Source organism: Lemur catta, chromosome 1, assembly GCF_020740605.2.
Source record: "Lemur catta isolate mLemCat1 chromosome 1, mLemCat1.pri, whole genome shotgun sequence".
Taxonomy (NCBI): domain Eukaryota; kingdom Metazoa; phylum Chordata; class Mammalia; order Primates; family Lemuridae; genus Lemur; species Lemur catta.
Window position 1 is genome coordinate 159,781,282 of NC_059128.1, and position 12,388 is coordinate 159,793,669.

General features: G+C 37.4%; 1 protein-coding gene across 2 annotated transcripts in view; it reads right to left on the minus strand.

Moving 5' to 3' along the window:
* KAT2B (lysine acetyltransferase 2B) overlaps positions 1 to 12,388 on the minus strand; it is a 95,670-nt gene that overhangs the window by 16,345 nt on the left and 66,937 nt on the right. For both annotated transcript variants that reach the window (XM_045538085.1, XM_045538092.1), the window contains exons 9-11: positions 9,887 to 10,023; positions 7,603 to 7,811; positions 6,429 to 6,555 (exon numbers count right to left, since the gene is read on the minus strand). In XM_045538085.1, coding sequence (XP_045394041.1) covers positions 6,429 to 6,555; positions 7,603 to 7,811; positions 9,887 to 10,023 — 473 coding nt within the window. The remainder of the gene's footprint in view (positions 1 to 6,428; positions 6,556 to 7,602; positions 7,812 to 9,886; positions 10,024 to 12,388) is intronic.

Here is a 12,388-nt window from a genome sequence, read left to right on the forward strand (position 1 = left end):
TAGAAAGAGATGAAAGTAAATCCAAGCATCCAGATACAAATATCTTCACATATGTATTTCTAGAATTTGGTAACACATTTTTCTAAAGAACTCAGATGTGTTCGTGGGTCTGATCTCATGGAATCATAGTACTTCAAAAGCAGAAGGATCTTTGGAAGTCATTTAGTCTAACTCCCTATCCCATGTGAAGCTAGAAGTATTTTACCAACTATTATGAAAAGGTAATTTGCTAGAAAACCTCCAGTGTAGGGTGATCACTTGGTCCAATTCATTTTTAGGCATTATATGGTTGAGAAGTTCTTCCTAATGTTCACCCAAGATCTAGACCCTTGTTATTTCTCACTGAACTTCAGTTCGACTTCTAGAGTTAGAAAGACCATTCCTGCTATTAACAGCTCTTCGAGCCCTTGAAAATTATACTCTCTCATTCATGCCCACCCTATCTCCCAAGTCCCAAGCCAAGCCTCATCAAGGCTACAGTCATTTCTCATATGGCATGATCCGAAGACCCCTTAACCATCTAATCCCTTTTTTCATGACTTTCTCCAATATAACGATGCTGCTCTAAAGCATAATAATTAGAAGATGGTCTGTCCAGTAAATAGAACACCAGTATCATCATCTCCCTCTTCTGGAAACTGTTCTTCCATTGATGTTACCCAAGGACATCTTGGCTTCTCCCAAACATACCACAATACTAAAATACCATGAGTTTGAATAAAACTTGGATAAAAAGACAAATGAAGTCTCTCTCCCCTTGAGGAAATGATAGGAAAATGGGGAAGATAAACATATAAACAATCACTACATAGAGCTGTACTGTTCAATATGGTAGCCACTTGCCTCCATGGCTATTGAGCAATTGAAATGTGACTAGTCCAAATAGAGGTGTGCTGTAAGTATAAAATACACACCAGGAAAAAAATTTCTCATTATTAACATTTTATACTTATTATATGTTGATATGACAATATTTCAGACAGATTAAATTAATATCAAAATTAATTTTACCTGTTTCTTTTTACTTGTTTAAATATAGCTACTGAAATTTTTAAATTATACATGTGACTTGCATTTAAGGCTTACATTATATCTCTACCGCTCAGCATTGGTATACAGTGATGGATTTGTATTGTTAATAGTGAAAAGGGCCATAGAATAATTAAGGGGGTAAAGGAAGAGGAGACAGAAGGAAAAAAAAAATGTTTAAGCTAGGCCTTAAAAGAGTTTGCCAAATGTAAAACAAGGGAAAGAGTTGGACTGGAAATCAAAATGCAAGGTAGAATAAACCTTTACAAAAGTATTCTAAAAACACAGAAAAAGTGAGTGTATAATACAAGAATACAAAAAGACTTCTTAAAGAAAAGATATAATGAAAAGGCATGAAGTAAAAGACTGATTATTAAGTAGACAACTTCAAATTTAAAAATTCTTTAAGATATCATAAGTTAGGCAGATAAGGAAATTGAAAAAAAAATACCATAAGTAATTTAAGATACCATAAATGAAAGACAGATAATAAGTTGGGAGAGTGTAGTTACAACACAAATCACAAAAACTTAATATCAAGCATAAATGCCTTTATTTTCTCAATACACTCCCCAAGGTGTAAAGAATACATAAAATATCTTCTATGTGATTAATATAAAAAAGAGAGAAAGCCTAAAAGAAAAATTGCCAAACAACAGAAACAAGAATAAATATTACCAATAAATATAAAAAATGTTTGACCTCAATAGTAATCGGAGCATTCTACCATACAATGAAATATTTCATTCAGCTGCATGCAAATATCTTTATAGTTGATGGTACCCAGTGTCAACAATGGTAGGGAGAAATGATACTCTGCAACACCATTGATGAAAATATAAATTGGTAGACCAATTGAGAGGGCAATCTGGAAATAAATTTTTAAACTTAGACTGGTCATATTCATTCATACAGCAATTCTGCTTCTCAGTGTCCAGAAAAATGTTTCTAAACAGAGTACTGTTGGTAATAGAAAAGTACTAGAAATAAGCATATATGTCTTCAATAGGGAAATGATTACATAAATTATGGTGTAAACACATTATGAAATACTGTAAAAAAAAGAGTAAAGTAGCTGTATATCAACATTAATAGAAATTCCTGCAATGTTACAAATGTTGTTTATCTATGCTATCCAATATGGTAACGATCAGTCACATGTGGGTATTGTGTACCTGATTAACTAAGGGACTAAATTTTAAGTTTTATTTAATTAATCTAAACATAAGTTTAAATAACCACATATATGCACTAAAGTTGAACAATCTCTAAGACTTTTGTTTTAAAAAGTAGGGCAATGCATACAATATGAATTCCATTTATTAAAACAACGGGAAACAGTAACAAAACACAGTCACCTCTTCAGTACAGGTATATTTCAAAGTATGTAATTCTTTTTCTTTCTTTTTTTTTCCCTCTTTCTTTGCTAGGACCTTTACATGTTTAAGACAAATCCAATGTATGTAATTCAACAGACAAGCACCTGGAAGGATGAATACCAGGCTGACAAAAATAGTGAGATGGCAGGGATAAGACAGAATGGGATTTTTGCTTTATCTGAAAATGTATCTGTGTATCTCTTATGTAATTAAAAATTATTTTCTTAAGAGACGGGGCCTCTCTATGTTACTCAGGCCAGTCTCAAACTCCTGAGCTCAAGCAATCCTCCTGCCTTAGCCTCCCAAGTAGCTGGGACTACAGGCATCTTTATTTTTAAACAAAACTTTTTAAAAACTGAAGGAAAGGGAAGGGTTGGATAGTTGGAAAGAACTGCATGTGCATAGGAGAAGTCAGATCTAGATTAGAAATTGGTAAGAAATGTGTCTTTTGATGAAATTCACTTTAACACAGGATGCAAGAGAGCTAGCATTTTGTTGTCTGCACTATCACTGTAAGGAATTAACAGAACTATAAATTTTCTCCCCTTCACCCACAATCTAATTCATTTTACTCAAGAAGAACAATATGATGGTTCTTCACTAAATAGCTTTTCCAAACCTGAATAAGGTGTTTTTCATTAGTGGTCACTACTTTGTCATCTCTCCAAAGAAATTTTCCAGATTCCAAGTTGCATGTGAAGTAGGTGCTGTGTCTTTTAAGTTGAACCTCCTTTGTATCTAGTATTTGATCAGCAGTAGTGGTACCTTAAGTACTTCCTTGGTTAAGAGGCATTGACAACATAACTCTATTATTGATATAAGCAAATGTTTAGATTTTAATCCTAGAACTATTTCCCTTGTTTGCATGTCTTTATTTTTAACTGCCACTAAAAAAGGATTCTTTTCCAAATCTATCGGGTAACTTCAGTATTTATTTAAATACTTACTATGGTAAACAAATATTAGCTACATAATCTTAAAGTTGTATATAATATCCAACCTAAATAGTTTTTAGATGACAATATATTTTAAAATCAGGTGAGGAGCTTCAAGTAAAGTCTCAAATGCTATCTTGTATATGTTTTGAGCAAAATATATTCACATATAAAGCTTATTTAAAGAATTCACAGGAATTTGTATATAAACTTGATATTCCAAAATAACTCGATACAAAATTTAAAGTTCCATTTAGCCAAAAAAAAAAAAAAAAAATGTTTTTGACGCAGTGTCTCACTCTGTTGCCCCAGCTAGAGTGCAGTGGTGTCATTATAGCTCACTGCAACCACAAAATCTTGGCCTCAAGCGATCCTCCTGCCTCAGCCGCCTGAGTAGCTAGGACTACAGGCGCGTGCCACCATGCCCAGCTAATTTTTCTATTTTTTGTAGAGATGGGGTCTCACTTTTGCTCAGGCTAGTGGTCTTGAACACCTGACCTCAAGCAATCCCCCTACCTTGGCCTCCCAGAGTGTTAGGACTACAGGCATGAGCCACTGCACTTGGCCCAAATTTTTTAATATAGTAAATAAACATTTAAAATCTGTACTTATGAATTTGCTGTTTTCACAAATATGTGCTACTGCCACTGGGAGCCATTCAGTTTTACTCCATGTTGGAGCAGTGTTCCACGTTATTTAGTGTCGATGAGTTGGCAAAGCCCGGTAATCTTTATCTCAGACTACATGCCTGTGAAAATGTAAACATCTAGGGCAGTACCATGTAAGGAGTTGTTTATTAATCACTAACTAATGACACAGAACAATGAAAAGGCCAGGAAATTAATGGAAGAATGGTTTCTCCCATTCCTATTTCTACTAAATAGCAGGTTCTTAACATTATTGTGTGTTTGCGTGTGTGCGTGTATACTTCCATCAAACTCATCCACTCTATTCAGTTTTGAAAGTCTAACCTTCATTTTCTAAAACTACAATTTCAAGTCACAAGAAGTGATTTTTTTTCTAGTTCTTCCTACTGAGTTTGTAATGTTTGGCCACCTTTCTTCAAGTCTTTAGAAAACTGTATGTCTTGGGGGAAAAAAATAAATTGCCCTTCTGGGCAATAAAACAAAGTATCCAATTCATATTAAATACCTTCAGTTTCCCTCTGGTATCCCTAAAAGTGTCCAAGTCAACCTTAATCCACCTTTCCAAACAAGTGTAGCTATCTTTGAAAGCAAAAATTATGCAGTCTTTTTCTAAAATTACAAGCCAAGGACATATTTTTCAGGTCTTCTCCCTATGAAAAACCAAACAAAACTTTCCTTTAAGTAAGTTCCTAAACTTTGAACATTTGGAAACACCTGGACATTTGGGCATTTCTCATTTTGGCTGAGGAGAAAAATGATAAACATAGCAATAGCACCATCTAATGACATATTGTCAGAATTCCTTGAAAATGAGCCAGAGATCAATTTCAGGTAAATTTGTGTCTTCACCTTAGCCAGTCAGAATAATGAAAGGATGACTGCTGAATTTCATTTGGCCCTTGATGCTTAGTGCTAGGAGTAAAAGACAAAAAGCTCTCCCTGAGCTTTCTGAGAAGAAATATATCATAGCAGCTACAATTAGCACTATGTCCAGAGAGTAAAAAGCCATTAATGAAAACAAAGGTATCAACAGCACTGGTGTAGACCTGGAGCAGAGAATGATTACTTCCAGTGACTTATTTTTGGTCTTTGTTAATGGCCCTGCTTCTTTGAATATGAAAGAGTCAACTATATCCTGCACTGTCCAATAGAGGAGCCACTGGCCACATGTGCGTATTGAGCACTTAAAATGTGGCTAGTCCAAATTAAGATGTGCCATAAGTATAAAATACATACTTGACTTCAAAGACTTAGTACAAAACAAAGAATGTAAAGGCTCTTAATATTTCTTTTTGATACTGAATACCTGGTGCAATTACAATATTTTGGATTTACTGGGTAAAATAAAATATATTTTAAAAATTAATCCACTTGCTTTTTTAAATGTAACAACTAGAAAACTTAAAAGCACATATATGGCTCAAATTTGTAGGTTGCTTTATATTTCTCTTGGACAACATTGCCTTAGACCTTCCAATAATTTTTCTCAGTAGCCATCGAATCCCAAGCTGCTTATCTTTCCACCACCCACCAAAATACTAAATGAATAATATTCTATGGACACATTTTTTGGTTCCCTTTTCCTAAGAGCAGCAGAGTAGAACATGACAAAGTCTAGATGAGATCTCTTTCTGCTAACTGGGTGTCCAGTTTATTCAAGCCAGACTGAGATCCCAACTGCAATACCCACGCGCCCCCTGACTCCCGCCAAAAACAAAACAAAACAAAACAAAACACACAGTTCCTGGGGAGGAAAGGACCTATGCCAAGGACAACTGGGAAGGTAAATTAGCCACATGAGAGAAAAAAAAAAAGGGAAAAAAAGGAAAACTCCAACACATTCCAAACCCTACATGAATACTTCTGAAATTTATTCATAACTTTATTCAAATTTTTCCACAGCTTCCCTTATAGAATTTCTTTAGTCCTTGTTCCCCTTTAGGGAGAGTCATAAGAAATCTTTCTAAAGTGTAAGCTGCCCAGATCATCTTCCTAATCCACATCAGCCATATCCTTTCTGGTGGTTCAGTGTCACCAGTTGTGTGTGTGTGTGTGTGTGTGTGTGTGTGTGTGTGTGTGTGTGTGTGTGTGTGTGTGTGTGTGTAAATTAACAACGAACACTGAGATTTATTTTCAAACAACCCTTCATTTGCTATAAACTATACTTGAGCTGCATATTGAGCTGTGAAGTATTATCCATGATCCTGTACCTTGCCCCATCCAACAAAGCCTTGGTACAAACCTATTTGTACATGGAAACATTTACCCTCCTCACACACATACGCATACACTCACAGTGAGAGGACTTAAGTCAGAAAGTTCTGAACTCTACTTCAGACCTTCTCTGGAAATGGCATAGAGAGATCTTGACAAGCTCTACAGCTTTAGTGAGAAGCCCCACATTCTGCTTTTCTTCTAAGACCTTGGGTTACCCTTACCTTGACTTGCTCATTTGAAGTTACAGCACAAAAAACAATCTCTGTGAATCCTTGGGATGGGAACATACGGAAACAGATACCACCAATAACACGGCCGTCTTTAATTAAAGCAAGGGTTTTGTGTTTCCTGAAAGAATAAGATTATGTCAAAGTGTTACCTATCTTGGTTATATAAATATACTTTTGGGGGTGTTCCTTATGAACCAACCAAGAAAGGGGCTATGTCTTGAGTTTCTATGAAAACTTCTTTCATCTAGTCATTATCTCACTAGACCATCCTTTTACCTGGACATTTTAGAGCAAACTTGCCTGCACAAAACTTCATTAGAGCTCCCAGCAGAACAAAGCACTAGTCCCCTAATAAGTGTCTGAGGTTTATAAATAGAGAATGGAGTATGTGTGGAGGTGCTCTGAAACTAGTTCACCCAATGCCCAGGGTCCCACAGTAGGGACCAGGCAGAGAGCACAAAGTCATGGTCAAACATGGCATATGTCTCTGAAGAGTTTAGTTTTACTCCAAAATATTGCAGAAACATTATAGGAAAGAATACAAAATCCACAGGTACAATTTGCCAAATCCTGCATTATGGAATCCTATCAGACCTTCTCTTTTTCTCAAGTGGCACTTCAAATTGTGACAGGCATGGATTACAGTCCACACAGGCTGTTGGGCTATATATATGAAAGTACGGTCAATTAGAGAAGTTTAGTTTTTTTTTTCTTTCTTTCTGTGCTTTTCTTGTTGTTGTTGTTACTGTTAAAGCGATGGATTTTCAAAGTTAAACTGTCTTATACCCCACTAATTTTCCCAGTGCTTACAGATCTGGGCAACAGTAGTACCTAGTTAAAATACCAAAAGCAAGAATGTTTTCACCATTTAAAAAGTGGAATACCTTCTTAGAGTTTATATTCTTTCATCACTATAATGAATGAAGCACGGGATAGTTACCAGCAACTTAAAATATAAAGCTTCATTATAATTAACAAGAAAATTTATAAATTGTTGAAAAATTAATCTAGTGCTTTTAGACCTGAAAATTAGCGTGATGTAGCTCTGTATCCACAGAGTGACAGGAGGCAGCAGGATTCAGTGGGTGACTGCAGCTGACTTTCACTAAGTAGTTCCTCTTTCATTTCAAAACGAAATAAGAAGGAAGAGCAAAGCACCACTTACGGGTCAAAGACAAGCCGTGTGATGTACTCTTTTGGCATTCGGGGCAGCTGATGGGAGAATACGTTCTGTAGGCCGACCAGCCACATCAAGATCTTCTTGTTTGGTTTCTGGTTCAAGGAATTGCCAACCACGTGAAATTCAATTACACCCCTGCGCTCCTCCAGCCTTGCCGCCTCATCCCTGGCCGAATGTGCTGACAGCAAACTGGTCTGGGATGCAGAAGACAGGAAAAAATTACACAAGGTTATTCTCTTAAAACAGCGGGGATGGGACACATCACAGCTTCTCTTCTTTGTTCTAGTAAGATACGCATTTGTGGATTTTCAGGGTCCTAAACACACACACACAAGTTATGAAGACAAAATAGAATAGGCAGGTAAAGCATTTTGAGAAATCAAAGTATTTTATGTATACATGGATGATATCTGGTATGGATTGGGGGTCAGCAAACTTTTCTGTAAGGGGCCAGATAGAAAATATTTTAGACACTGTGAGCCATAAGGTCTCTATCACAACTACTCCACTGCTATTAAAGTGCAAAAGCAGCTATAAACAGTATGCTAAAAAATGGGTTAGGCAGTGTTCCAATAAAACTTTATTTAAAAACAAAACAGAGCAGACCAGATTTGGCCTGTGGGCTACAGACTGCCAACCCCTGGTTTAGAGGAATCCCATCTAGCCGAGCTTTGAAGACCCTTGGGAATGACAGATCTAAGTTCTCATTACAGACCCCACAGTGGCAGTCACATTGACATTCTTAACACCTCTTTTGGAGGACAGTTTTCTTTCCAGAGGAATATCTGTTGATCCACATACAACCACAGCTGGCAGCACAACCTTGGGCCAGCACTTTGGGCTCCCCATCCTACTGAATCCACCCAGTGGTATGCAGGTAAATGCTCAACGAACAGCTTCCAGGGAAGAAAAGCCCTAACTGACAGCAGTTGCTCATTTCATTAGTCTGCAGTTGGCTGTCCAGGAGACCAGGCACCACTGTGGTCAATTTCAAGCTACCAACATATTTAACAACCAGCTCACAAAATTCCCGAAAATTTAACAATTTTCCTGTACATGCCAACACAAGTCAGGGCCGGCATAATACTAAATCCACCCAACAAATTTTGAAATGTATGGTTGCAGCCTCATTGTACTCCTGAGAAAACTAAACTCATTTTAATCTGTGAAGTTACTACATCCCTAAAAACCTAGTCTGAAGTCCCAACAGACTGGATATCTAGAAAGAGATGGAAAGAACAATTCATTTTATGACAAGATTTTTTTTTTTTTTTTTTTTTTTTTTTTTTGAGACAGAGTCTCATTCTCTTGCCTGGGCTAGAGTGCTGTGGCATCAGCCTAGTTCACAGCAACCTCAGACTCCTGGGATCAAGCCATCCTCCTGCCTCAGCCTCCCGGGTAGCTGGGACTACAGGCATATGCCACCATGCTCAGCTAATTTTTTCTATTTTTGGTTATTTGGCTAATTTTTTTCTATTTTTAGTAGAGATGGGGTCTTGCTTTTGCTCAGGCTGGTCTCGAACTCCTGAGCTCAAGCAATCCTCCCGCCTGGGCCTCCCAGAGTGCTAGGATTAAAGGCATGAGCCACCGCGCCTGGCCCTAGAATAGCCTTATTCTTATGAGATATAATACATGCAAAAACAGTTAGGAGTGAAACGTTATGACATGTGGTTTTTAAATTTGAAAAGGTTCCAAATGATTCACAGGAAAGAGAAAGAGAGAGAGAGAGAGAGACAGAGAGAGAGGTGGGGGGGAGGGAGAGACAAGAAGGAGAGAAATACGGAAAGCAAATGCGGCATTAATGTTAACCGGTGAACCTAAGTCAAGAGTCTATAGATTTTCGTCACAGAATTTTTGCAGCATTTATAAGGGTTTGAAATTTTTCAAGATAAAAAGCTGAGGGAAGCCAGGTGCAGTGGTATGTAATTCCAGCTACTTGGGAGGCTGAGATGAGAAGACTGCTTGAGCCCAGGAGTTCAAGATCAACCTGGGCAACATAGACCCCATCTCAAAAACAAAAACAAAAAAGGTGGGAGGATGCCTTCAATTTTGTAAGATTATTAGTATGTGGTCCTGTGATGTGATACTCATCAAGGGGAATCACTTCTTGATCAGTTGTTCCTACCCTCCCCACACTGACCACCAGGTTAAATGCAAACCAGGAAAGCATATCATGCTCTCAGTACTACCATCCCCATTTCTGAAAGCTGGAGTGGCCTGGAGAGCAGACAGGACCTACCAACTGGCTGCCCAGGTTTACCCTGCTAACCTCTGGTCCGAGCATCGCCGCAGGGTCCGTGATGGTGGACATGACCTCATTGATTAATTCCATCGGAATATCCCCCATAACTCGGGGTTTCTTGGGCTCCTCTAAAACGTGAGAATCATTCATTTTCCTCTTTTCTCCTGTGAGGATCGAAATAAAAAGCAAACAGTGGGTGGTTTTAAATATAAAACAGATAATACATACCAACTAATCCAACTAATTGTCTAATAGCATTGATGGGTATGGGGATCAACTCTCCCTTTACCAGGGGAAGAGGTGGCAAGTGGAAGGTGGGAAAGAGAAGGTAGGAGGTCACAATAACTGCCAACCCCAGATGCATAGAAAGTATTTTCTATGATAATTTTTTAACTTGATACGTGAATTATTAAGGTACATTTCTCTTCATTTGCAAATGCAAGGGAATGATTCTAGTTATTGTTGGTTAGTAATCTCTAATATAGTCCCTTTGAGGTCAGAGAACATGGTCTATATGATATTAATACTAAAACATCAAAATTTTTTGAAACTTGCTTTATGGCCTAAAATAAGATCAATTTTTTGTAAATGTACAGTGTCTTCTTGGAAAGAATGTATATTTTCCAATTTTGATCTCTACACATCCATTAGCTCAAGTTTATTGATCATTTTTTATGGGCTTCTACATACTTACTGGTATTTTTGTCTGATTGATCTATGAATTACTTAGAGGAGTTTGTTTAAACCTTCAACTCTTGGCTGATTTATTTCTCCTTGTAGTTATGTTAATCCTCATATATATATATACACATGTATACACACACATATACATATATACACATACACGTAGGTATGTGTATGTATGTATGTACATTACGTATATGTATCTCTATATATAACACATTTAAGTATAATATGAATTGTTTTATTTTGATAAAAAATTAAAATGTTGAATTTAATTTTTCACTATAAAATGGCCTACTTTATCTCTCATCATGCTTCTTTGCCTTAAAATTATGCCTCACAAGGCAAGCGGGGCCACTGGCCCATGAAGTAGATGCCATCTCATCATGTCAGTGCTGGGAAAGGCCGTGCAAAGGCAGAGAGAACTTTCTCCCACTTTCCTCATGAGATTGTATGGTGGCTTCTTCTCCTTTCTCCTTTAATGTTTTGTTTTTCCAGGTTTTTTTCTGACATAATGTGTTTATTCTACAATTAAATTTTTTTAGATTTTTAGATGTCCAGATCTAATTTATTCCTCAAGTGTGAATCCCACTGAGCACATTTCCATATAGCATTCTCATTATCTTTAGTTTAAAAAGAGAAGAATAATATAAAGTACCTTATCTGTAAAAGATGGTTCCATAAATATTACATATTACTTATGAAATGACCTTTGTTGAGTTCTCATTTTTCTAACTTGTTGTTGTTGTTGTTGTTGTTGTTGGAGATAAGTGAGAATATATTCAGACATTTGACCAATAAGTTTTCAAATTCCCTGATTCCTCATGAGTAATGCTGCCAACTCCTTATTTCATAGCCGAGGTTTGAACCATATATCCCCTAAACCTGAAACACTGCTAATGGTGTTATAATATTAATAAGAAAGCATCTGAAGCTGCACCCAAGCTCACTGGCAAAGAGTTTCTGCGCTGATCAGTGATGTCGCCCTTGAAAGTGGAAGGGAGAATGGTGGCACATGTTAAATATTTGGTACTTCATATAAGGTCTTTTTCTTTCCCTCTTTTATACCACTTCTTTTATTTCAAACTTTGGTCATATTCAAGATGTGTTTAATGTCAAGTCTGTAGGCTGAAATGCAATCTTCAAAACATTCTATAACTGTGAAACGCTTCTAGATTAAGAGATGTAAATGTTTACATTACATTAATGGTAAGATTCTGGTATCTACATTCTTTGCCATGTGACTTTGCAGTTATTCCTGCAATAGCAATATACTATATTTCTCCACTTCTCCACCCCTTGACTCTGAGTTCAACCATGTGATTTGTTTTGGAAGACAGAATGAGGCAGAAGTATAGTTTGCCAGTTCTGAGCCTAGGATGCAAGAGACTGTGTATTTCTGCTTGCTCTCTGGTGCTTCTGCCATCACCACAATAAGGACATGTTCTGGGTAGCCCAGGGGTCCTAGGACGATGATGAGGAATATGCAAAGCAGAGTTGCTTCAGCTTAAGTGCTCTACCCAAGTCAAGCCCAGAAGTGAAGCACCAGTCAATGGGTAGACTCACGAGCAAGCCCAGCTGAGACTGAATGAGATGAGTTGAGATGAGTCAACTACCAGGTAACATGCTAAATGAATGAGCTTTGAGGATAAGTTATTGTAGTTTTAAGACTGCTTTTTGGCCAGGTGTGGTGGCTCCCACCTGTAATCCTAACACTCTGAGAGGCCGAGGCGGGAGGATCACTTGAGCTCAGGAGTTTGAGATTAGCCTAGGAAGAGTGAGACCCCATCTCTACGAAAAACAGAAAAAATTAGCCGGGCATGGTGGCACATGCCTGTAGTCCCA